This window comes from Stegastes partitus, unplaced genomic scaffold (genome assembly GCF_000690725.1).
Source record: "Stegastes partitus isolate 25-593 unplaced genomic scaffold, Stegastes_partitus-1.0.2 Scaffold1631, whole genome shotgun sequence".
In the NCBI taxonomy this organism is placed as follows: domain Eukaryota; kingdom Metazoa; phylum Chordata; class Actinopteri; family Pomacentridae; genus Stegastes; species Stegastes partitus.
This window is the reverse complement of record NW_007579362.1, coordinates 121320-148621: the sequence shown is the minus strand read 5'-3', so window position 1 is coordinate 148621 and position 27302 is coordinate 121320. Positions and strand designations below refer to the sequence as shown.

Below are 27302 nucleotides of genomic sequence, written 5' to 3'. Positions count from 1 at the left end.
TTTTTTTTGCATTACATCTAAGTCATTGACTCTGCTACATATCCATACTTTATATTGTATACTAGTTCACCTACTACTTATAGTAATAATAACAACAATAACAATTGCTTTGGTTTTAAAAAATAAAGTTTTTTTCTTAGTTTGGCATAGAGAGTTTAGAAACTGGCATCGGGATGGGCCCTGGGATGAGTCGTGCCACGGAAATCTGGTAACTTGGAATGCGGAACATGGCACCCGGTGAATTCTGGTTTCATGGTATGAAATGCTGCAACGGGTGGGTGAGAAATGCTACATGTTCAGCTATATTACGTCTACTTTGAGTTGGATTTGCTAATCGTCTTGTCGTCTGATCAGTGGGTGAGGATGTGAGACGTACAGTGTTGTCCAGTAAAGGATATGGCAGCATGTTAGTGTGTGTCTCAATGTGGATGAAATCGGGTGTTTGTACGAATATGTCGAGTGTGTCTTCCTGCACAGATGCACATGAGTGTATGTGTGTGTGCGTGTATGCCTACCTGCCTTGCGCTTCAAATACAGTCGTTGTGTATATACAGTACGTGTGTCTGTGTCTGCATGACTCTGCCTGTGCTCGTGCATGTGGGGTGTCTCCTGGGTGTCTAGGTGCACGAGGGGCTGGTGGCGCTCTCCAGGGAGGACTGGGAGAGGCGTCTGGTAAGGGGTCCGATGCTGGGGTCTGCCAGAGAGGAGGTAGGGAACAGCTTGTACCAGCCGCTGACTGTGGCAGACAGGTCCAAGTCCTCCAGAAGGATCTGGGCCATTCCCATGAAGCACTTGTGGTCCATTCGTCCATAATCTCCCCACACTATTACCTGGAGGAGAGACAAGAGTAAATTACAGCACTAAGGAATTATATCTGCCATTGGTGTGACCTTTTTGAAATCACATGAAAATATGAATTTTTACACATTTCAAAGATCCTGCAAACTAATATTCTCAATCAGCTTCATGTGTCCTCTATGATTCATTGTCAACATTTGGTTATTTCACAAGAGGTAATTCACATTTTTTCTGTTGTGTTGTGCTCTTTGGTTTAATTACATCTGATTCCTTCAGAAAAACATGACGTCACACACTTCCACGAAACAATCAGAATACAACTCAAGTCTCTTAAGCCTTTAAGTCTCATTGTTTGGTGAATATCAATTAAATCCAAGCAAATTGCCTAAAAAAAAAAAAAGCATTTTTAGCTATAGATACTTGATAAATACTTTTTAGCTTTGACTGTTTATCAGTAAGTCGCCAATCTTAACTATTGCGGATAAATAGGTCAAATCTGAACCCAAGTTTTCATCAGCATAAACCATTTGAAATCTATTTATTCTAAATTCACCTTGTTGTCAGGGGGCAAGCTAACCCTGTTATCAGGCAACGGCAGCAGCCTCACTAGGCAGGACGATGCCACAGTGCAAAAATTGCTCAGGGACAAGACAAAAACTAGCCTAGCTGAAAAACTCCTCAGATCCTGAGTGGATTAATCATCCACTGTAATAAGTTTGATCCACAGAGGTCCCCTTCCGATGGGATCTTCGTGTCAGACGCCACAGGACACTCCCAGAGGTCCTGTTTCTACACCCCAGCTGCTCCGAGCTGTTTTGAGAGCACGAAGGAAACCTGCACAATATTAGGCAGCTGGTTTTAAGTGGTGAAGTGCCAGTGTAGAGCCTTGTCATTTAAAACTTGGACTCTAACTAACCCTTTACAGGCCAAAATATAAAAAATCATTGATAGATATGCCCCAAGCCATATAATGAGATGGTAAATTACAGTAAAATGAGGAAAGATTTAGATTTTGTTAGTCCATCTTTTGACACACTTGAAAACATTTTAACTCTCAATAACTTAAGTGACAGAAGGTGGACCTTCATCAGTGTTACATTGATATACTGGGAGTGGGAACGATTGGGAAATTATATAACTTCGAAAAAATTCAAGGGAAACAAGCATCACTTACCTGTAGGACTTTCCCCTGAGGACTCTCATCAAACAACAGAGCCTGCTGGTAGGTGGGGTCCAGATTCTTCTTTACGACTTTGGTTTTCTTCTTGGCCAAGCACACTCCGTTCTCCAGGACATACACCTTCACATAGGTCGCTACAAAAAAAAAAAACACACACTTAGCAACACTCCTGTAAAGCTGCAAAGTTCACAAAATTTTAGTTTTAATGAGTAGATGAAGTCCATACCTGGTATGTTCTTGGAGCCTGGTTTGGGGATCAACCCTCTGGCCTGGTTGACCTCGACCTCCAGCTGCCCCCCTCTGTCGACCATGCCGACATGGACATCCCCTACAAAGAGAAAACAGCTCCATCTCTAGCAATTCAACAATAATAATAATAATAATAATCAGAGCTAAATTTTCGTTTTATTCTGACGATTGTAAAAGAAATAGAGTTTCAACCGCAGCTGAGTTCTGTGGTGCTCAGCTAACCATCAGCCGAATGCTCTACTTGAAGATGCAACAGTCGATGTCTAACAGCAGAGGGCCACACAGAGCTGCGAGACTGTCTTCCCCACCAGGTATGGTGGAGCACACTGCTCTGTTTTGTTGTTTTTCACAACCAGTGACCTTTGCATTAAAGATTTATATCTCATGCAAGAATAACTTCATCCGTGCTGAGTGAATACACTAGTATTGTGTAGTATTTTTAGATGCTACTGTGCATCAAAAAGGTTGTGTGTTGGTATAAGGCCTTGGAGATATGAAGGAGATTGTCTGACATCCATCCAAAGAGATCCACATGCACGTGTGTTACAGCTTTAATTGCCTGTGAACGTGTGATTGCTAATGAATTATAAATGACTGTAGTGATATGCTCCTTTGTCAGTGTTTAACAAATGTTTCACATATGCATCTACTCTTGTGCAGCCAAAGTCACTAAATTTAACATATGAATCAGCTTGACTTTAGTTTTCAAATACAATACCTGAGGAGAATGAGATGGGCTGGACAGAAATAGCTTCATTCTTTGCTTACCCATTGGGGGTGTAGCTAGTGTTTGCCGGCCTACGATCTGAGCAGGGCCTAGTCCATCCAGGAAGTCACTGAACTGGCTCTCAGGCCCCAGGCGTGTGGTAGGGAAGACAAACCTGAGAGAGAAGAAACACAAATATCATGGATGGATGGACAAAAGGAAACTGCACATGGGTGACCTGTTGGTTGGACACGCACGTTCCATCGGAGCTATTTGAGTTGGTGCTGCCATCAGTCGAGTCCTTGCTGCCCTGCCGTGTCACTCGGTTCCTCATCTCCACGGCGATGCCGGTCTCTGTACTCCGTCGGATGGTGCTGCGAAGCTTCTTCGTCCCACCGTCTGAAAACATAGAGGTCACAGCTTATTCCAAAAGGATAATCCACTGAGCATAATAATCAGCGGAAGTCACAAAGCTGCCTGATAAGGAAGTCAGGTATTACACAGGGCCATCACCTGCATGATAAGACACTCATGTGGACCTGCTGCCGACACTTTGCAAACAAGTGTTCGGAAATCAGCCTCGACTTGGTCTGCAGATGGTAAATAGTAGTAGATGTTTCCTCTGGCAAGACTTATATTAGTTCTCAGTTGTCCAAAGGTTTTCTACATCATTTAGTTCATTTAAAAAAACACCTGAAACTGACTGAGGATGGGTGTTTCTGTCGCTTCCTTTTAGTCTGTGAAATGTGCTGTACAAGAGCTATCTACGATGTTAGCTTTTTCTAAATTACTCATAGTGAATGAGGGAGAATTTAAGAACAGCCATCTCTCTACTATTTATTTTGGAGTAAGTTCACTCAAGCGAGAAGGCAATCTCACCTAATATCCACCGGGAATGTCTATTGAAAAATCTCTCCACTTCACAGGTATTACTACAGTCCATTTCAAACACGTAAGGCCCATTCTGCAATGGCTGTGGTGAGAAGGGGGCAATAAGCTTTTAAGGGGACTCCTGAGCCTCGACTTGTGAGGCAGAAACGCACACAAATTGGCAGCATGAGAAGTGTTGTGGGTGGCGGGGTAGAAAGAAAGTCCAGAAGCTGAGCGCAGAAGACGAAGGAGGGGTGGTGGTGGTGGGGGTATTTAGGCTTTACAGCTTTGCTGACGCTAGGAGAATGGGAGCGAGCCGGAGAGCTGCTAACCCCAGAAGAAGCTTTCAGGACATCATCCCCTGTAATGACACACTGTATCTCTGTGTGATTTGACATGCTGAAAAAGCAGTAGGGCACAGTGGAGGCGATTTGGGCTCAGGAGGGGACATGTAAGGTTGTGCACTTGTGCAGTTTTAGTAGACAACTCTTAACTTAACCCTTCTTTCACTCCCTCCTTTGTCTCACTATGTGTTTTGCAGCATTACCCAGAGTTCTCCGTGTGCAAAGAGACACCATGGCAACACAGGCTAACATCTCAGCGGTGCATTTCAGGGCACTTTACACACATATATTCACATATACATACACTAATGCATTCATACTAAAGCTGAAATGATAAGTCAATTTATCGATTGTCGAGAGAAAATTAAATGAGCAATGAATTTCTCAAGCGAAAACGCCAAATATCTTTGATTTCAGCTTTTAAACGTGTCTGCTTGAAAGTTTAAAAATTATAATCTACATTTTTCAACTATTTTAGAACATTTTATAGAGAAAAAAACATTTTATCAGATTAACTTATAATGATAAGAGTAGCAACCATAATATTTACATCTGTGCATTCATCAAATTGAAGTAATAATCTACATTTACGGACACCTATTGCTTAATTATAGTAGACGACTGTGTGTCATTTGAAGTTTATAAAGGGAGGAACTAGATGTAGTTGAAAGGCATCAAGAAATTATTTAATCCTCCCTAAGGGCCACTAATGTGAACAACAAAGCAAACCTACAAATTCGATAAGCTCCTGACAGAAAGGCATCAATCTAAGGACACACGTGCACACGTTCACACAGAAATGTCAGGCTGACACTCGACAGCACAGGGGCACATTCACACCCTCAACAACACACACACACACACACACACACACACGTCTGCATTTAAGCAATCTGGGCGACAGAGTAGCAGTTGAGTCACACAGGAGGATGAAAAAGCAGCTGTGAGCCGTCATGTCAGCAAAGCTTGCTTCATAAAGACCTTTACAAAGTCTTTGACTAATTTCTGGGACACCCCTTTGACAGAGGCTTTCTGGACAAATATATATATTTCTTTAAATCCTCCAGTCGGGATTAAAAGTTTTCCCCCCCAGCTGAACTTGTTAATTCCAAAGTAACTGCTTATCAAAGCAGTAACACGAGGAGGAAGCTGGTTAACTTCCTCTGTTTTACATAGTGTTGCATCTGCGCAGCTTATTATGACTGCAGGTGTGGTTGCCGTAGAAACTCGTACATCTCTTCTCTATAGGAGTCCAGATAGTTTAATGGTGCAGTGAAGTCACCAGAGGAGACTTTTAACAAGCGGTTGCTCATTGTTGCCAGTTAAGCGCACACCCAGGTACAGCCGTCCCACTTCATTAGCCTGAGCAACTCCAATCTCATTAAGCATCCCCACCATGCCCGTCTCATCGCCATGACAACCGCAGACACCCAGCATCATCACTATCACTATGGAGATAAACAAATAGCAAACAAAGCCACTTGATGAGACTTCGGGGGGGTTGAAGTGATGAGGACAGGGGAGGATGGAGGGCTTTGAACGAGGGATGAAGAGTGACACAGAGGAGAGTGGACAAGTGCTGAGGACAGATGGGTGAAAAGGAAGATGAGAATGATCGGGTCCCATGGGTGTTAAAGATGAGGAGAGGTGCTGCCTTCTGCTGCCGTCTATTTTTAATCCTGCAGTCAAGAATATTTCCAACAGACAGTGTGTGTGTGTTAGAGAAAGTCAGTGTGTGTGTGTGTGTGTGTCTGTAGTATGACACCCAGACAAACTCCATGCACTCCTGCTGCCATGACAACCCCTGCCTTCGGATCTGGACCCAGACAATGCCACCTGAGACAAGTGGCGCCATGGCGACAGGCTCATTCCCAATCACTTGTTTAAAATTAATTTATCGAGGCAACATTTCACTGGAACTCCTGCACTTTTGGCTCAAACGTGGACTAACATCCTCACTGCGGTGCAAAGCCGAACTCTGACTTTGCTCATAGATGACCTGGCCTGTTGAAGAACATCATGTTTAATGTTGTTAAACCTAATTAGGCTGTAAGACTGTAAGAACTAGTATTACAGTCAAACGGGTCTATATGTATGGTCAATCTGTCAAAACATTCCTAAGAGTCCACACACACAAGTGAGACATGTTGAACATAAAACTATCCAGAAGTCAATAATTTAAAGCCATTAATTTCTAATGTTAATTTCCTGCTACATAACTAGATTCTGGTATTGCACTAAAGTAACAATGCATGATTCACAGTTTTTTTTTTTTTGTTGTTGTTGTTTTTTTTTAAAAACTCATTTATATATACCTCCTTTTATGCAGCCACTCAGTCGACATTCTCCCTCAAGAGCAAAGTAGTTCTGGGCTATTTGAGCCCCCCAGAACTAAAAGTCCACTTTCTCCTGATTGGTTAACTTCTGGAAGCCTAACGAGCGGCAGCAGCCAGCGCTTGTGAGCACAGCTTCACTCACTTGCCAGTGTTAAGTTTTCTAAAGCAAACTGTAAACCTACAAAATAACATAATTTGATTGGAAATGGCAGCCTCTCAAATATATTCTTACATGTTCCTAAATCCGTTCTGGAGCACGAGAGTGATGAACACTGACAGCAAAAATAACAGCAGGTCTTGTCTGTTTGGTAAATACTATGATCATTACATGCCACTATTAGAAGGTATACAAGGTGCGCTCAAAAAGTTCCAAGGCTGGTTCTGTGGCAGACTAGGGCACAGTCATATCCATGCAGGTTGTGATTTCACCATGGACCTGCAGAATCAGCACCGTGTAAAAGTCTGCAAGGACCTCTGTCAACAGGCCTGGAATGACTCGGACTTCATGTTCAAGATCGGCAGTGTTGATGAGAGTAGGGTTTACGGCTATGATCTACAGGCAAAACAGCAGTCATCAGAGAAGAGACTGCAATCTCCAAGACAGGAGAAGAAGCGTGAAGTCAGGAGTGCAACAAGGAGATGCTCACTGTTTCCTTCGACATTCATACGGTTGTGCACTGTGGATTCCCAGTTCTACTGTAATGCCCCGAGGCATCAGAGGGAGAAAATTGCCTGCACCAACACAACTGTTGTTCTCCACTTTGCCTGCTTGCAAGATTTGGATCCATGTGAATTTTTCCTCTTTCCCAAAATGAAGTTCAAGTTGAAGGGTTTAGATACTGTGGAGGAAATCCAGCGTTGGGAAAGGGACTTCCAGGAAGTGTACCAAGTGTGGCAGAAGCACTAAGAGCAGTGTATCATTGCATAAAATACTTCCCCATAAAATACCACTGACATACTTTGAAGGGAATGATGGGAAAGTATAAATCAGGTACAGTTTTTGCTTTATATAGGCGTATACTCAGAACTTTAGATCTCGTATCTGTTGGAAATGTACTAAAATGCTGACGAAAGTGTAAAATGTCTATGGTCAGGAAATACCAAAGGTAACATAGTTAGAAAACCACATGCATTAACACAATAAATGCTTATACCACTACTCAAGTAGGCTGTTTTGTGAGCACCTCCTACTTAAAGCAGTTAGAAATCTGAGTTTTTGGCTCACAAGAATTACTTTTGCATATTATCTGAAACGCTGCCCGCATTAATATGAGCATCTGACATTATAACATTATATCTACGACAGAAAATACGGGAAAGCATAACGTGCCCCCTTTAACTTCACATCCACACTTGTTACTCATTTGTCTACCGGCCCCTCCCCTCTCATCAAAACAGCCCCCCCATCCCCCTCCATGGTGCGAAGCAGTGATCTCTTCCTTCCTATTTAATCCCCTCCTCCTCGTCTGCGCTTTCCCTCCATTCGTTTCCATGGCAATGCCGTCTGCATTGCACCAAGAGCCCCGGCCGGCATGTTCGCTCATAAGCCTTTCCCCTCACTCTGTGTCTTTCTTTGCTCATATTGTCCTCTCCACAAGTCTCACTTCTTAATCAGCCACCACTTCTTTTCTCTCTCTGTCTTTAAATCATATCTCCCCAAACTCCTCTTTCTTTTATTGATGCTCTATATTTGCAGATCTCTGTTTGCTTGCTGGCTTTCTTATCCCTGCTCCCCCTTTTTCCTACACACTCCTTAAACACTGATTTCTTTTCTTCTGTTTGTCATACTGGTCTTACTGAATCCTTCACTTTTATTTTCCCTTTTCTTTACAGTTCTTTGGCTTCCGTCTGTCTTTATCACACAACTCTTATCTTATTTCCCACTTCATCCCATAAATTATTTAATGTATTTTCTCCTGTCCTGCTGGTGAACTAACTTTGTTGTGAAGTGTTTACATCAAATACACACACACATCCTCGAAGAAGTGATTAGAGGTTGTCTGACATATACACCACTTGAGCGGCTAAAATAACAATATTACATAAGTTGCTGTGCTTTATTGTACTAAAGGAGAAGGTTTCTTGGTCTTTGTGTGCTTCAAGGCTGTTAAAGTGTCTCCTGTTGGTTTCACTGTGATGAGTAACACCTCGTCCCTGGAAAGATGCTCATGAATCTAACAGAAATGTGCAGCCCGGGGAGCAATTACACACTCGAAACTTTCTTTTTGTGTGTAAAAACCAACAATTTGTTGGAGCTAATTAGGCAAGTCACATGTTTGCCAATCAAGGTAAGGTAAGATCAAGTCACAGGAAGATAGAAGTGGTGGGGATGGAAAGAATTAATAGCTTCAGTGGTGAGAATTAATAGCAGAGAGGGGAAATAAAGAAAGGTGGGATTACTGAAAACGCCAACAACGCAGAATAGAGCCACACACTGTGATTGCACACACACAAAATATAGCTTTGTGTGTGTGGTGTGTGTGTGTGTGTGTGTGTGTGGTGTGTGTGTGTGTGCGCGCGCACTCAGTAGATCATTAAAGCTGCTCTGACATTTGGAGAGAACACTGATGAAGCCTTTCTCATTATATGCTGTAATATAGAATGCTGTTTTTAGACTCCCTGGCTGCACCGACATGCCTATTGGATGCAGCGGTGACGGCAACGATCCACCATGCATAGCAACAGTAACCAAGCATGGGTGTTGGAGATGAAAGATCTGTTGTGGTATCTCTACCGCCGGACCCCTGCTAAATTTGGACAAAAGGAAGATTCAAGGTAGATGCTTAAATAAGACAAGAGATTACACAGCCATGTTTATGCCTCATACACTATGAGTTTGTTGGGGTTTTTTTTGACAGTTTACAGAGATCCATGTACAGTGCCTTTAAAAAAAAGTAGTGAACACACTTTGGAAGTTTTCTTCTCCTTTTCCACATTGAATCGTGGTTAACTTTATTTGGCTTTTAAGACAAGAATTTACAAAAAAGATGATTTCAAGTCGAAGTGAAAATAGATTTCTACTAAGAAATTTCAATTAATTAAAATATATAATGTGAAATAGGTGATTGTATAAGTATTCACACTGTTCAAGTGCTTAGTAGATGCACCTTTGGCCACAGTAACAGTATTGAGCTTGTATGGATAGGTCGCAACCAGCCTTGCACATCTGGATACTGCAATTTTTCGCTATTCTTCTTTGTATACCTGCTCAAGCTCTGTCTGGTTACACAGACAGAACTGAACTTTTAAGTCAAGCCACTAATTCCGTATTGGATTGAGGTCTGCTCGCTGTCTTGGCCACCATACTTTGCTGCATTTATTTTACCCCCCGTCTTTACAAGCCTTCCAGGGCCTGGTGCCGAGAAGCATCCCCACATCATGATGCTGCCACCACCATGCTTCACGGTGAGGACGATGTGTTTGTGATGATGAGCAGTGTTTGGTGTCCATGGCCTCTAGTTTGATAGCCAAAAAACTCTGGTCATATCAGACAAAACAACTTTCTTCCATTTGAGTTTAGAGTCTCATACATGCTTTGTGGCAAACTCTAGTCTACACTGAATACAAGCTTCTTTCAGCAAAGGTTTTCTATTTGTCAATCTCCCATAAAGCTTTGAGTGGTGAAGAACAAGCTACAGTTGTATGTACAGTCTCTTCTGAAGCTTGCACCCTGAGAGGAGTCATACGTGTCCTGGTGGCCTCCATCACTTGTCTCTTTTTTGGGTTTTTGAGGACTGCCTGCTCGAAGCAGATTTATGCATGTGCCATGTTTCTTAATGATGGGTTTATCTATACTCCACTAACTTGGAAACTTTCTTGTATCCATCCCCTGACTTTTGCTTTTCAATAACCTTCTCACAGTTGCTTGGAGTATTCTTTTGTCTTCTTAGTGTAAGCAGGAGTACTGATTCACCAGTGACCTTCCTTTCTATTGCAGGTACTATAAATTATATTCAACCTGGGTCTTGCCAGCCAACAAACGTAAGTAAACTCAAAATAACCAATTTGTGCACAACATAGTTTGTGTAGATGGAGTTTAAAGGTTTCACCGTGCAAGACCACCCAGTTTAAAACAAAATATATCTCCATAAACACATTCATTGTGTTAGAGAAATCATCATGCATGGCTTTTTTCAAGGGCACATAACCCACCCAAGGAACCTGAAGTCCCTAGCAGCCTAATAGTCTTTGCATTCTACAGAAATGCTTGTTTGGTTATTTTTCGTGTTTCTGAGCTTATTAACCATTTGAATTGGGTGCAACTCTATTTTCCATATGTGACACTAAGTGCTTAGACGCTCTAATGAGGATATAGCAACATCTGAATCAAAATCTGATGACAATTGGTGGACTGGCTGGTTGCAATCTATCAAATCTGACCAGAAAAGCTCTACAAGGTCCAGATGCCCAGATGTTTCTAAGTGTTAAAGGAATAGTTCAGTGTTTTAGAAAATGTCCTTAATTGGCTTTCTTGCCAAGAGGTAGATGAGATAAATCCCACTCTCATGCCTTTACAGTAATTATATAACTGGAGGCAGCAGGCAGGTAGCTTAGCTTAGCAGAAAGACTGGAAAGTAGGGACGCAGCTACTTTTGCTCTGTCCAAAAAAACTGCCTTCCATTACCTCTAATGCTCACTAAATAACACATTCCAGCTTGTTTGTTTAAGTTGCACAAATTCTTTAAAACTGTACTTAGTGCTGAACCCTTTATTGTCCATAAACCAGTAATTTTCTTGAGCCTAGGCAGCAGAAATTTACAGCACAAAAATTGTTTTCAAGTAGGCTCAGCAGAGAGAAATCAGTGCTGAGGACATTTGCCCACAGGGAAACCAGGAAGCTCATAGTGACACATGACATCTTGATCATTACGGGTGTCTTGAATAAGTTAAAAATATGAAAACATATTGAGATTTGTGTGATTTAAACAGCTGTCTGTGACTGAAACAGCTTCACTAGGCATGCAGACACAAAAATGCACCTAAAAAAATGTTTTTAAAGCCTCGCTGTGATGTGTATGTCACATGCAAAGTCAGTTCAGATTGATACGTTTGAGGAAATTAAGGTACGTATATATTCGTCCCCAACTGTCATGGTACAGACAATACAGCTGAGTGCATGTAGACTATTAAACGTAATGCAGAACCAAACTACACAAAATCAAAACCTTCAACTGTAACCCATTAGCAAGTTAGCAACATGCCCTGCTAAGCTTAGTTCAAGCTGATTGACTTCTGCCTTAGTCAGTCACACTGTGGGGAGTGCAAATGACATACAGTAGCAAAAAGAGCTGCCTGCTTCTTCGAAATCTGCTGTGTGGGAAAACGTTGGGTTTCCAATAAACGTTGACAGCAGTAAGTAGCAAGTCATGAATCAGACAAGGATGGTGTGTCAGCGTTGTTCGACAGTTGTAGAGTATATGTGAGGAAACGCATCAAACATGCTAATGCATATTTGATGGCATCACCCAGAAGTGTCAATCACGGAGCTCTGCCAAACCCTGCTGCTTTTAGGGAGCAAAATGCAAAAGCAGACAGTACCAAAAAAACATTACAGAGGCAATTAGCATTTACATTTCATCTGCTATTTACTTTGTTCAATTTTCAAAGCTGAAAGTGCACTGTTGGCTTTAATTGAGTAGTTAATTATGAATATGTTGCACTTGTCTTAATGGACACTTTTTACTCGTCACTACCAACACCTGAGCTGTGTAAAAAAATGTCAGGTTCCCAGTAAACAATCACACCCATGGAGAGTGCGTGGTGGATCGGATAAGGACAGTGTGTTGTTGTTTGAACCTTTTCTTACTGACAATGTACAGCATTTTAGTGTTTTAAATGTTACAGTAAGAAATGTGGCTATTTGGGCCCTTTTAAATATATGACTTACTAAATCATTCTAAAAAGCAGGGAATTTTGTGCACTTTTACACCCCTTCTCAGTGTTTCTACACCATTTCTAGAAGGTTTTCATATGCAGATTGGCCTCTGGTTTATTGAACCAACAGGATTTAACACATTAAAGGTTAAAAAGTGCTCGTACACAGCCCTGGCTCTTTAATTGGGAAACAAAGTGGCTCGGACCAATGCACGCAGCACTATTCTAGCGTGTCCTCAGCAAGTCCGAGCTCATCAAACTATTCATTTAGGGCCACATCTACTCTTTGAGGAGAACCATTAATATCACTAACAGACTATAATGCCAACTGATAAGGGAGTAGAATAAAGCCTATTTACACAGTAAGTAATTAGGTTAATGAACATGACTTCTGAATCTCTGTGTGAGACTCTTTGGTTTTATTTATATCTCAGTGCAATCAAATGCCTGTGTTCCTTTCCCAGCTGCTTTGCCATGTGTGTTTGTGTTCTTCTTAAAAATGTTTTTCTCTTTAACTCAGCCGTTTATGAGCCACTATCACCACTGCACTCTTCTATTTCGGTTATTGAACTCTAACAAAGCGTGCAAAAACAAATAAATGTGGCGCAAAGTTAAGTGCATCCTTCTGTTGCTGTGTCTTTAATGATAATGCATTGGAATTAAACAAATCTAATTTCCTGTGTTGTCATTGTGTGTGTGTGTGTGTGTGTGTGCTGCCATTGTTTCAACAGCTCAGGCAGGGACACAAGCCAGGGAGTGGTCTACGTGAAGCGATTAGCATTTCTCAGCAACATGTTGCAAAGGAAATGATTTCTTGAAATCCAAGCCCTTCATGTATGGCAGGATGTCTGTCAGTGAGTTAATATGCCACACGGGCTCCTGTCTAATGGCAATTAATTACAATGAGGAAAAGAGTAATCCGATTCAGAAGTAATTTCCTCTTGATTACTCAACTCTGCGGCCGATGACCAAATGATGCAAGATGGCAACTCGAATTATAGTGAAGAAGCAGATGATGAGAAACAGATAACATCAGATCGCTAATTTAAAAAAATAATAAAAAATAAAAAAAATCACATAACCCTTGAGTTGCATTTTAGGGACCTCACTGACCAAAACTACCAAGACAAAAATAAAACATGATCGTGTACGTTACAAAAAAACATTAATCTTAACAAACTGTCTTAGAAATTAAGTCTAAGACAACTTTGTATGACGAAAATTGAATATAGGTCAAGAAAATACCCCCAAACTAACTGAACATATGAGGAGCTCTCTCCCTGTGTTACAGATTTTGTGGATTTAGGCTTAAGAGAAGATAATGTACAAGCTGAAAAAGTAAGCTAAATCTCTTGTTCAGTGTTTCCTGCAGTGCAGCAGCAGCCTCCCTGTGCCATGAAACAGATTCAGAAATCAATCTGCCTGTATGTTCGCACTGGCTGAGAGGAAACTGTGTGTGTGCGTGTGTGTGTGTGTGTTGCTCCTATGCACCAAAAGCAGCTCCCCCGTCCACCTTTTCTCTCACAGCAACATACGGCAGGCGGCAGCAGGCTTGTGTATGCTTCACATACGTTTGTTTACTGCACTCTACGTCGAGAGGCGTGGTAATGACACACTGATTATAGGTATTTTACACACCAACACAGCATGGTGACTCATCTCAGTCATTTTTGAGCTCAGTGGTACAGACTGCCCGTTAAAGCCTTCCTGGGGTGCCACTAAGTGGCTCTTGCTCATTTTTAAACCACTGTGCTAAATCTGAAAGCTCTTATTCTATTAATGTTGCCAGATCAGTCAGCATAATATATATATATATGTTTTCACAGCAGCAGAGAAACCAAGTGCCACTGCAACTCTGATTATCTGTGAGCAAGTATGACCAGCCTGCAGCCGCTTAGCTTAGCTTAGCCCAAATGCTAGACAATTAAAGCAACATTTAACCTTATTTTGTCAATCAGCAAAAAAAAAGAAAAATGCCAGCAATGCTCTAAGGTTCACAAAAAAGAAAGCTATTTATTGTTAGTTTCATTCCTACTACAGTGCTGCCCGTTTATCATCATACCCTTGGTCCAGGATGGAATTATGACGATATCCGGGATATTCCAATAAGTGGGATGATGATAAATCAAGATTAGCGTATGGGAGTTTCCGCAACGATAGAGCACTGAGAAAATTGTGTCTGTGTGACGACAAACGGGTTTTATAAAGCCAAAATGGGCATGTTTTCACAAGATCAAGAAATGTTTTTTCAAACGGAGCTCTATGGTTTTGCTTCAGTGAAATTTCACCTTTGTTGGTATGAAAAGCCCCCACATCAACAAAAGCTATTTCCTTTAATCAGAGGGTATACAGAGGATTAACTTATCCTGATTAACTAGCTGAGCAGTTCAGTTATGAGTGACGACATGCTCTGCAACAATGAGATTCTCTCTGATGTGCCCTAATTAATGTCAGACAGTGTGTGAATAACTCAGTGAAGCAGATCTCAGGTGAGCAGATAATTGACAAACAAACAAACATATTGCCTTCCGTGACCTACCGGGGTGTGACAATCTGCCACGCACGACCGACACTCGGCCCGTGAGCCGTAACGATCGGCCAACCATGACTTTAAACAGGCAAAAGTTATCCCTGGAATCAATTTCGGGGAATTTCGTTATGACAAAATCGGGATTATGACATGTTTTCTATGACAATAAATGGGCTGTACTATAGGTTGTATAGGAAATGACTCAGGACTTCCTACAAAATAAAGGCCGGGTCACAGAAAAATATTTAAATGCTTGACAAATTTGCAGTGAACGTCTCCGGAGTTAATTAATCAATTATGGGGGACTGTGTTTACTTCATCACTGTAAACACATCCAGTAATTAAGCAAATTCCATTGACGTGAATTGATTTTGACAAACTATGGCACTCTTAACTGGTTGCCTAGCAACTTCACAGTGACTAGACAAGACTACAGGAAGTCATCGTTTAAGTCTTGCTGGTGGGTAGGTTTAGTTATGTCTAGCTTGGTAGTTTCCTGTTTCCAGTCTTTGTGCTACGCTAACTAGATGCTAGCAAAAGTTCCATATTCATCTACAGACGGTACATATGTAGTGATCCTTCGCTCATCTACTTCTCAGCAGGAAAGAAACCAATAAAAGAAATAAAAATAAGTCAAGGTTGAGTCAAGATTGTAATTTTAATTTACAACACTGGTTAGGATGCTTTGTATTTATGTGCAGAAGCTTAACACACAAAAGCAGACGTAAGTGTAGTTACAAAGGAAGACAGTTGAACCGTTCACCAGTCTGTCTGGCTAAGAATAGAGCACGAACGAGTCGGTGGGCAAGATTGAGAAAACGTGATAGATGGTCCGAGTGAAAGTGAGAGCTAAAGAGATGGAGATGAAGGGAGGAGAGATAAAGGAGAGTGAAAATTAAGATGTCAGTGAGCTGGGAGAAACACAAAAGGGCAGCAAGGGAGAACAGTAAGTGGAGAGATGAGAGACAGAAAGAGGAGACAAAGCGATCACCGGTCAGCTCAGCTGGTGTTTGGTAGCCTCCAGAAGCACCAGTGGGGAAGAGAAAGCTTTTAGAGACATGAGTAAGGTTTCAGTTTGGATGTGTCAGGAGAGCCAATGACTCAATATGCTTCAAAGCAGGTGGTAGGGAAGGAGGTGGGGTGAACCCACAACAAAGCAGTTTCTTAAAAAGGATTTTTCAATTAGTCATAGTGAAAATGAATAGTAATCAAGTGTATTCATCCACTGAAGTAGCTATTATTAAAAAAGGGCAATTGGAGTGTTACCACAGTTCAGATGCTGCAGAGATTCTTTCATTATTATTTCAACAATCCACGGCTCTTATCCACTGTTGTTCATTTTTATTCAGCCTTTTCTAAGCTGCCTGAGTTGTAAGAATTTCTCTTTTCGAGGTGAGTTTTCCCTCAAAGCATCTGATCACTGTAAGCTTTCCAAAATGCGTCTGCCAAAATTCCTAAAGTGTGTTTCCTAGCTGTGACTCACAGACAGAGCTAGAAGTAGGGCATGTGTGAGTCACCCGAAAATAGTACTAACGTGCCAGGTTTACTCTTTGGTCCACTGTGCAGAATACACGTAGAGGCTGGCTGGTTTAACTAGTGGGCCATCTGTGGCCTTGAATCATGTTGTTGCTGCATTTCTTTCTCTTGACAAAGTACCTTCGATGACTTTTACACGCCTGAAGAGAACAAAACCAATAAATCATTATAAACTGGGTTGTTAAGGCATGATGATATCATTTAGCCTACAAAATATGATACAAAAACATTTTTAGCAATGAAGGAGCGATTGGAAGGAAGGAGCATAATTACAGGAAAGGACGCTTTGAACTAGATAAAAACAGAATCCCAAAGAAAAACACCGTCCTTGGCTATCTCCCCTCTGCATCACATCAGCCTGTCCAGCAGAACTATCTCAATGTGAGGGGAGCACAATGTTCACATTGCAAGTATTTAGCAAACTACAAAGAGTTTTTAGATGCACTGCAATTCAGCTTTAGTTCAACATTCCTGTCAGCAGTCAGAGCACAGAAGTGCTAAGTACTGACCAGAAAACGGTCTCCTAACAGCAGAGAAAGGATAGCTAAACCGTAATTGAAAACACACACTACTGCCTGTTAAAATTAAGAGTAAAATCTATACTTTAGTGACCTGATAGCTGCGTGAATAGGGCGTATACCACATTGCTGCAAATGCCATCAGCAGCGAGTCCCCAATTCAAATCCCAGCCAGCGCCAAACTTTACTGCATCTCATCCCAGGCTCTCTTTTCTTACATTTAATATCTCTCTTCGCAATCTAATGAAGTCAAAAAATGCAGAAAAACAATATATATTTTTTAAAAATCTAGTCTGGAAAAAAATATCACCACATAAACATCAGTATGAGCTCTTATCTTTGGACTAGTCAACAGCTGCTACCTGCAAATAGCAGCAAATAGTTGAGTTAGCAACGAGTAAAATTAGGAGAAATTAATTGGTCAGAGATTTTAATCACAACTATACATAAAAAAAAAAAAGGTTCTAGTTGTTTTTTGTGAATATATGAATTTTCACAAGATGACTTCAATGACTATGTATTCATTCAAGTACTACTGAGATGAATTTGAAGGAGTGTAGTAATTTTAAAACAGCAGAATAATGACTTTGCTATGAAGAGGTTCTTTTTTTTTGTGAGTACGAACCATTTGGGAAATCTGTCATATGGTGTAACACTCTATAAAATAGTTTTTTTGCTTTGCTGGTCGTATAAAGCTTAGAGGTGCGGTATCTGTTTTTGGTCAACATCAGCCTTTCTGTAGCTGAAAGATTTTACGGCGGCACAGTTATGGACAAAATGATCATTACGGTTATGTTAAGCCAATATTTCAAGTAGAAATAAGAAGAACTACTGTCCTTCTGCGGTGCTTGCAGCTGTCCGTGTCCTCCACAAGGAGAGTAAGCTGAGCGTCTTGAGTCACTTTGTGAAGCCAAAAAAAGCTGCACAGCTCCAGTGAATTTGTCCTTCACAGATAAACAAAGGCTAATTTCCTTTAATTTTAGCATTTGCTCGTTTTTGCTGATGGCATAAAAAGAAGACAAATTTCACAGCATAGTAATGTAATTTGTGAGTTTTAGCCAGGCAAACGAACCAGAAACACCTGCGTTATTTTCCTCAAAGACACAATAAAACTGAGTGAGATGTACTTAACTTTACTGGCAATGGCGTAAGTCCCCTCACAAATCTTCACTCCCTGCCTGGGCCGAGAGCTACAGTCGGCCAACTCAAAAATATTTGTCTGACAATAGTGCACCAAGAAATATGGTTGCTCTTGATCTCAGAGCAAAGTTGGAATCAGTTTAATAAGCGAGCTAACAAGTATTCTCTTCCCATGTCAGACGTTTGTCCTTCTCTGTCTCTGTTTCTTTTCTTTGTCTCTGGTGTACTTCCAGCAGGAGCGCCGTGGAAATAAACACACAGAAGGACGATTTAAATGGAGAATATTTAAAGGAACTGAAAGTAAGGTTGAGAAAATAAGAAAAGGATGGATGTTGAGTGGGCTGAGGGAGCTAAATGGAGCAGAAAAGTGTGAGGTGATTGATTGTGAATGTGCACCAGCCGAACATGCACACGACAATACGCAGACATATAAGCTGCGGTAGTAGGGAGTGTGTGTGTGTGTGTGTGTGTGTGTGTGTGTGAGTGTGATCCTTTCATTGGGACCCTCACCGAAAAGACACAAGTACACATATCTATGCCTGGTTTCCTTTAATCTTACTCTCCTGGTGCACTGCATCTCATCAGCGGTGCTTGTTTCTCCCTCTGTGAAGACTGACAGTGGCCTGGGAGCCGCTCTGCTGGCTCTGTTTTCACAGTCATGGATAAACCTGCTCAGGAGATAAGACCATGTTCAGCGGAGGAGTGACTCACCCATTAAACCTGGGAAACCATTTGTGTGTGTGCGTGTGTGTGTGCGCTTTCTCCCCACTGATACTAATAATAGCAGGTAATAAATAGAACACAGACAGAACCAAAATGCCATCTCCAACACTTGCCTGTTACAAAACCTAGAATAACGAGACAACGGCACACTGGCAGTCAGAGCTATGAATGGAACAACATGAAGAAAACAGAGACGCTTTATGAAGACAAACATACACCTTGTCTGTAGGAATTCATGAAAAGAGCCTGGATCAAAGACAGGAAGCTATATATGGAAGCGCACCTTATACAACAATACCAAACAAGTGTAGTACACTTCAATACGACACTGAGGAACTTATGTAACGTTCTTTTCTATACAACCTGTATTTTATCAGCGTGAATGCTTCGACTTCTTTTCTTTGACACTGCAATCTATCCAACTTGGACATTTTCATTCACTCAGTTATCTTCAGAGAGATATGTGCCGAGATAAGTCCGCAGTAAAACAAACCTTTACTCATAAACAACTTTAATCAGTTTTGACTCCCTCCAGTTTTTCTTGGAAAACACTGAAGGGCACAATTAAACTGAATTCATTATCAGAACTGTCAGAGGTCTCAGCTGTTGTCGGGAAAAGTTGACAAGTCTCAGAAAACGCCCTTGTCCTACTTCCCAAATCTAAAAATCAGTGTTCATGTATGATGATGTTTAAATGGAAGTCTGCGGCCAATTCACATGGACAGGATGTTGTTTTAATGAGTTAAAACACAATTTTGAACAATGATAGTCTGTTTTCATTCTCCTCTTGCACCAGAACTGCACCAGACCTCCAGGATTATGTGTGACACCTCAGAGCGCCAATGCTACCTCATTTAAAAATTACATACAGCTGCCAACACCTGGCAAAGAAGTGTCAAATTACTCTGTGACCTTTGGTGAAAGCCTGTTGGAAGCCAAAGGTGTAAAAAGAGAATATGTCCATGAATGTGGAACGCATGAGACATCCAAAACCTGGAAAGCCGAAAAACAGGCCAGTGTAAATGATGAAGGATGAGTCTCCTAAGATAAACCTAATGTGGCCAAAAGGAAGCCGAGGCAAAGTCTTTTTGGAGCAAGTCTCTCAGCAGCTGTCTTGTAAATGCTTCCAGGCAGTTACTTTGGGTTAACAAGACCAGATCCTCATATAAAAGAATAGGAAGAGAGCCATAACTGCAATTTTAGCAGTCACCATGACACAAAGACTTCATGTACACAATCACCAGTCAAATCTGACAAAAAAATGCGTAAGAAAATGTGTGACTTTGCCCAAAAATAGAGTTTAAAATGTGTTTCTTTCCTGCCATGAAGCTTCAACTACTTAAACTTCAGTGCGAAAGACGGTTCGGTGGCTGTTTTCTTTTTAAAGCAGATGAATTCAGAACTATGTCACAGATTTCTATTCTGGATTTCTTTTAGTGGCAAATCTCTACCTTATAATTTCACTGGCAAAGGGTGGGTAACAATCGTGAGGGCCTCATGCCCCTAGATGGTTTATAAAGTTGGCCAAACCCACTGTGACGTCACCTGTAAGTTTTCTGAACAGTGACTTTGACACTCAGTGCGGTGGCTCAAGCTGTTGTCATCTCGGCCATGCCTGACTTCTCTTAACTATCAGCTAATCAAAAATTAAGCAAAGAGGTGGAGCATAAGCAAGCCATGCAAACATCCTTGGGTCTTAGCCCATCTTGTAACAGCACCCACTTGTCATTCAAAGTGGCCACGGCCTTAATTATGCAGAACTTTAAGCCCTAATACAATTTAAATGGATGAGATAATTAAGAATTCGCCCTCTATACAGATCTCATGAACATGGACATTAGATAAAGAAACTAAAACAGTTTTTGCACCAGGCTGTGAACATGTTTATTTCTGCTGTAAAATCTAGCATTTTAATATGGGTGTCTATGAGGACTGACTCACTTTTGGAGCCAATCTCAAGTGGCCATTCAAGGGACTGCACATTTTTCGGTCCTACAGGTTGCTGCTTGCATCTCTCCCATGATAGTTGTATTGTCACACCCCTAAAGATGAATACTGTAGAAGGTCTGATCATTGGACAGTAGTCAAACTAAAGTGGCTAAAAGTTCAAAGCCAACTAAAACCCTCTGATGACAAAAACTTTAATATCTGTAAAGGGATAACAGCTGCATTTTTAAATAAAGGCCTTCTTTACAAAGAGTTCCACCAAATCTAATTTTCACGATAAGCAACAGTATCCACACTTCAGGTGGTTGTAAATTATGCTATTTCGAACATTTTTCTTGGATCCACCTTTAAAAATGTGACTTGCTTGCATAAGCCCTTACTGAGAGTTGATAGTTGTAAATTGACTGGATCTAATTCACAAAAACGGGCGCCGCTAGAACATACCCTGCAGAAACTCTGACACAATAACAACACTATAACTACATTACATCCTAATAGCGCTTTAATGGTGAGACGCTGACATATTCCCCACTGTCTCTGTTTGCTTTATCTTTTCTACATCTTTGCGTCGGCATCAGTTCCCTTTGTGCAAAATCACCCTCACTGCAATCCCTGATTCATTACAATTATTCCTTGCCTATAAATTATATTATTTGGAGTAGCAAAGTCCCCCAACAGAAACACACAAGGCTGCTTATTACCTGATGTAAAGTCGGAAAAACAATAATAATGAATGTATTAGAAATGCATTTCTCCTTCCAGTATTACATCCACCACAACATGAAACAGCAAGTCAGTCAAAAATAATCAAGTATCAATCAGTAAATGAATATATGATCAGTTTGTCAGTTGTCATAAAGAATTATTTCAATTTTTTTCTCATTCCTGCAGCCAGAGTTCAAGTTAACTTCATCTGATATTCCCTCTTCTCTCTGGACCAAATCATCTTGAGGCTTATTGATTATTAGTTGACCAACTGAGCAGGGCAGGAGGCCGACCGCTCCACTGGCCAAGCGATGCATGTGTCACTCGGAACACGGAGCATCGACAGCTGATGAGACCAGGCCCTTAATGGCTGCCAAGAGGGAACAGAAAGAACCCTAATTGAACCAGACCGAGCAGGAAGGAATGTTCGCATGTCGCTCTGTTTGTCTGCAGGTCTCTCATTCAGTGTGGGTCACATATCTAATTATATGCATCTGATTTTGCCATCCAGCTGATGTTAATTAAGAGGTGGGAATAGATTAGGGGAGCCCATTTCAGTCTCACTGGGTCATTGAGTAAACAACCTTGTTTTTCTCCAGCAACAGGTTTTCAGTCTCCAGCGAGCGGATTTGTGCAAAATAGACCAATTCCTAGGAGCGCGGTGACATAATCTTGGGTGACCTGGAGCGTGATTCAATTTAAAACTAAATCAATTGGAACCTTGACTGTAAGAGCCTACCGCAGGTTATTTACTAAAGGATGCACTGATCCGACTGTTTCCAATATTCAGGCGATCTTCCAGTAATGCAGCAGAAATCCAACGTCAGTGCTCTGTTCATCCCAAATTTAAAATCTATATCCCACTGACGCTGCTGTCACTGGCCTCTGTGTCCAGAGGGCAGCCGAGTCAAAAGATGTCCTCCTGCATGCGTCTGTAAGCAAGTCTAGCCCATTTACCTGTGTGTCACCCACCTGCCCTGCTAAACTAACATTACAAAGTGTCGCACTTCAGCTGTGAAAATTTAGGTAATCAGTGGTAATTTTCTAAACTACTCTCCTTTTTTTTATTTTGGAGCAATACAAATTCATATGACTACAAGACTTGGAAATTCGTGTCAATGCCTGTTGCCAGCACAGGGAGGAAACTACTGTCGCTCTATCAGTAGTTAGAGAGACGTGTTATAGATGGAAGAAGAGGGAGCGGTGCATGATAGTGTGATTTTGTTCCAGGCGCGATGTGTTCTTCTGGCAGCTGAGAACATCTAAATTTAGACACACCCCTCATCTCCCCTTCCTTTTCTCTACATCCTCAGCCCCTCCTAGCCTCCTCATCCACACTTTCCCCTCCATTGTGCTCTCCTCATCACCACAAACACAGAGACACGAAAGCCCCTGTGGTGAAAATATCGACAGCTCTCTCTGCGTCAGACAAGTGTCAGCTGTGCCTGAGTGCAGCGAGCTCTTTGTGTGTGTGTGTGTGTGTGTGTGTGTGTGTGTGTGTGTGTGTGTGTGTGATACAGAAGAATACAGGATTCAGGGGAATGATTGTGTGTTCCTGTGTATGCTGCCCATTAACCATATGCTGAATGTGTCAGAAATGGCATCCTAACAAGTACCGGACATCCTTAAATTATTCATACCCATGCCATTTTAATTTACAGTGAATTGTTTTTTTTTTTTTTTACCAATAAGCTTCTTTTCGCTGAAAATGACATAAACAAGTGACAAAGACTTATTGCTAACAAGTTTGTTGCACATCTCCACTGGGATTTTGGACCAGTCCTCTTTCGTGACAGTCTCCAGGTCTTTGAAGTTGGAAGGTTTCCTCTCCATCACTCTGGTTTTCCCTCCATAGATTTTTCATCAAATTCAGGTCTTGATCTTGGCTGAGCCATCTCAAAATGATGATAATATGTTGTTGCGAACCATTTCTTTACCACTTTGATAGTGTTTTTGGGGGTCGCTGTTTTGTTAGAAGCTTCAATGATGCCCAGACTGCTTAATGGTTTCCTCCAGAATCTTATTGTAGTCCTTTTTTCTCATGATGCCGGTTCCTTTGATAAGGCGGCCTGAAAAACACCCCTGAAGCATTACTTTCTTGGGTGTTCTTGGGGTCGAATGCATCTCATTTCTTTTACCAAACCAAAGCCTTGTCCTTGTGTCCAAACAACTCCATTTTCATGTCATCCGACCACAGAACAGATGACTAAAAGCTTTTGTCCACGTGAGATTGTGTTCCTGCCTTGGATATGTGGTTGGTGGGCATCCAACCTTATTCAGGGTCTGCTGGAGTGTCTGCTTAGAGATGGTTGGCTCCAGTGCTCCAGATTAATTTGTCTTGATAGTGATCTTTGGATTCTTCTTGGCTTCTAAAATTCTTGCCAGTGCAGGTGTCACTTTTGGCTTCTTACCCTTGAAATTTTGTCACTGTGTGTAATTCAAGTGTGACTGGCACTTGAAATTACCTTGATATGGCTTTATAGCCTTCCCTCCTCTTGTGGGAGGCCACACAGCGCAACTCTGTCTCAGTTATGGACCATAATAGCAAACTCACTAAGCTCTTTGGTTTTAGCCACGACTTGACTAGTGACTGACTAGGGAACTACTGTGTCAGCTGTTCTCAGTTTTGTGATCAAATTTTTCTTTTATTCTACATAGGAAAAATCTATGTACATTACAATAATAAAGTACAGTATATGGGAGTTTACATGCCTGTATAGAACTTATAGAGATACACAGTTAGAATAACAGAAGTAATAACCTTAGAACAGAACAGAACAAAAAGAGAAAAAAAAGGAAAGAGAGAGAAAAGAAAGAGAGAGAGGAAAAAAAAAAACATCCCCTGGATCCAGAACTACAAGCCTCAGTCATACCTTACACCTAAAGCCCACGAAGGCTAATTAGAAGAGAGTGCCAAGTCTTTATAGCAGAGTCTTTAGCTGTTCTCAGTTATAGTGCATTACAATTCTGCAGAACACAGTAGAAATTACCAGGAATATTTAGAATGGTTTAGAAGTTGCATTTTCTCAAAAACTGGTGACAATTTTAAAGGCTATGAATGAACAATAAAAAGTTTTTTTTTTAAAACAAAGTTAAAATTCCTCAAATCAATAACATCTCTAACATGATATCTTAGTCTTTTGTCTCTTGTTTATGCCATTTCCAGCCAAAAAAACTCGTAGTAATACACTATTGATCAAAATTTAGAATAGTTATGAATAAGTTTTGGGCTTAACTGTATAAAGTAAACTCATCAGTGTTATGCTTCTACAGATCTACACTCCTCTGTTGCCTTCCAGAATGCTCTCTTTCTCCTTGCTTGTCTTTCAGCATCAGCTGTCGTGGCAGAGAGAAGAGTGAGAAGCTAACCTGACTGGTCTTGTTACATTTACTTCATATATACCTATTTATACATTTTTTGTACATTATTGTGTTTACCTCAAACTCAGGGAGTAAAAAAACTACAGTTGCACGATTAGATCAGGTATTAAAAACAATATTCCAATGACACCCTACACAAAGCAGAAAGCCTCAGATCTTTCACTACAACTGAACACTCTCACAGAGTTAGACTCACTGTACAACCACAAAGCAAGCAGGCAAGCAGAAAGAAACATGCCGACATGGACACACTGTTCTGTGAAGGTTACAGTTCAATGTACTGGAAGGGGAAACAGAATGTGCTTGAAGGATGACGATAGAGGAACAACATGTTTTCTATTGACAGACAAAAGAATGCAGAAAAAAATGCAACTGCGCTGGAATGAGTTGCATCTTCTGTCCCTCCTGGTCCTGCCTCTCAGCCTTTACCACTTCTCAGTGTGTGATATGTTTTTTCTATTTCCCACCAGGTTTGTGCTCGACACTGAGGCGCAAAGTGACAGACACCTTTGTTGCAGCTGCACAAGATCTGTAATTATACGCCACTGGAGAAATAATAGAACATAGCTCCACTATCACCACCGTTCTGGCATCATGTATTCTTGCTGCACAAACGCTTCAGAGTTCAACACGCAACGATGCTCACAATAGTGCTGCAGCCTTTGAAAAGGACACATTACAAGGATAATACCACAAAAGGTAAAAGCTTGTTGAGTAAGATATCGTAGGTATTCTAATCAAGGCAGGGCAACCTTTAGAGTGGATTATAATAACATGTTTTTAAATCCTTTTTCTATAAAACCAGTATTAGCGTCATTTTACCAAATGCAGGGAGATCCTTGAAAGCTTTGAAGGCACATTGCATCAATGTTAAAGCCAAGTTGAAAGGGTAAATATGAAGAGACATCTTTATATATTCAAAATGTAATTTTCATTTGGAAATGAGGATAACTTGGGAGTTTTAAACATAAACAAAATATTTAATTCAACAAACTATAGAAAGCATAACTAAACAGACAAAAGTAAAGAGAAGCCAAGGGCAAAAAGACAAAATAATAGAAGAATGGAAAGGCAAGGAAGAAAAAAAATGTGGATCCTGAGACAAAGAAGAATGGACAAACGTAAGAAAAGAAAGAGAAAGGCACAAAGGGAGCATGCAGGTTCATTTAACGAGAAGAAATAAAAGTGAGAAAGGGAGTGAAAACGTGAAATTTCACTTGAACTTGCAGTGTAGCTTCATCTCAAGAGCTTCCATTTAATAGAAAGCAGCTCAGACTGTGAACTGACCTTGCTGGTTGAGCTGCTGTGTGCTCTTGCTCCACTGTGACAACCCCACAATGGCCACCATCTTGGCACCCAAACTGGAGCGCCGCTTCTTGTTGCCAGCCAGCGACGTGGAGTCTGGACCCCCACTGCTGGGACTTTTGTCCAGGCTGTACATGGCCCCCGAGATGCTGGAGGAGCGCACCACGTTCCGGGCCGCCGCGCTCAGCCCACTGAGGCCACTCATCCCGCCCGGACTGGGCACCTCAACAGAGCTGCTGAGCATCATGGTCCCGCTGGACTGGAGGGCCGATGGGCTGGGGGAGGGGGGGCCGGAGAGTTGGATCAGGGCTTAGGAAACAAGAGAAGAGAGAACGAGAAAAAGGTGAGGGTGGAAGTACAGGCAGGAGGTGGAAGGTGGGAGGGGTAGGGCAGCTCAAATAAAAGAACAACGTGATGTGCAGTGTGTCTGATAAAATACAGTGTAACAGCTTGTCTTACAGCTGCAGCAGCTCCCTCAGGCTGAAGGACACGGAGTTTATATTTCAACCACAGTTCGGTTTTCAATTAAATCCCCCGCTTATTGCAGAGGCAGCAGAAATGACTTCCTACAGCATAAAAGGCAAATAAAAAGTGAAACGCTCTGAAAAGTCTTTTGGATCTCAAATAGTTTTGCAAACTGAGAAAACAAAGAACACAAAGGTCAGCAGGCGAGGACAGTACAGATGGCAGCACACTGTTCCAATGAGGTAAGACATACCTCCAGCCTCACATAAACACACACGCACGCACACACACAAAATGTCAGGGCTGTCCTGCTGTTGAGGGGTGACCCTGTCAGCTAGTATTTGTCTTGTGTAGTTTTTTTCTGGAATCTTATTTTTGTGCTGACCTTAAACAGTGACAGATGATAAACTCTGCAGCTCAAGTCATCACTCGCTGGCTTAATCCTGGGAGAACACCAGTGAATGTGTACAGCCTCGCTGAACTTTGATAAACTTTCTTTACTATTTAGGCTAACATAGTCACAATTTCTGTGGTAATTACAATCTTCTGTCATTTTAAAATGTTAGAAATACATGTTTGAAGCAATTTATATCTTAAAAAATGTAAGTTCTTATCTTCTCCCCAAAAAGTTCAGTCCTAGTTTGTATGCACAGCAGCATAAACTGAAGCAGCTAAATGGAATTCAGCCATAATTT

At 41.3% G+C, this 27302-nt stretch overlaps 1 protein-coding gene across 1 annotated transcript; it reads right to left on the bottom strand.

Moving 5' to 3' along the window:
- Positions 1–610: 610 nt before the first annotated feature.
- Positions 611–26389, bottom strand: rims3 (regulating synaptic membrane exocytosis 3). Its single transcript, XM_008301126.1, has 6 exons — positions 26125–26389; positions 3191–3332; positions 2996–3108; positions 2205–2306; positions 1973–2112; positions 611–830 (listed from the first exon to the last, which is right to left on the bottom strand). The coding sequence occupies exons 1-6, from the start codon at positions 26387–26389 to the stop codon at positions 618–620; spliced, it is 975 nt and encodes a 324-aa protein (XP_008299348.1). The 3' UTR covers positions 611–617.
- Positions 26390–27302: the final 913 nt, after the last annotated feature.

Coding starts and splice junctions, on each gene's coding strand:
- rims3 (XM_008301126.1), bottom strand. CDS start 26,389: ATGATGCTCAGCAGCTCTGTTGAGGTGCCCAGTCCGGGCGGGATGAGT. Junction 2,113..2,204: donor AGGCTCCAAGAACATACCAG/GTATGGACTTCA, acceptor TTTTTTTTGTAG/CGACCTATGTGAAGGTGTAT. Junction 831..1,972: donor CTCAGGGGAAAGTCCTACAG/GTAAGTGATGCT, acceptor TCTCTCCTCCAG/GTAATAGTGTGGGGAGATTA.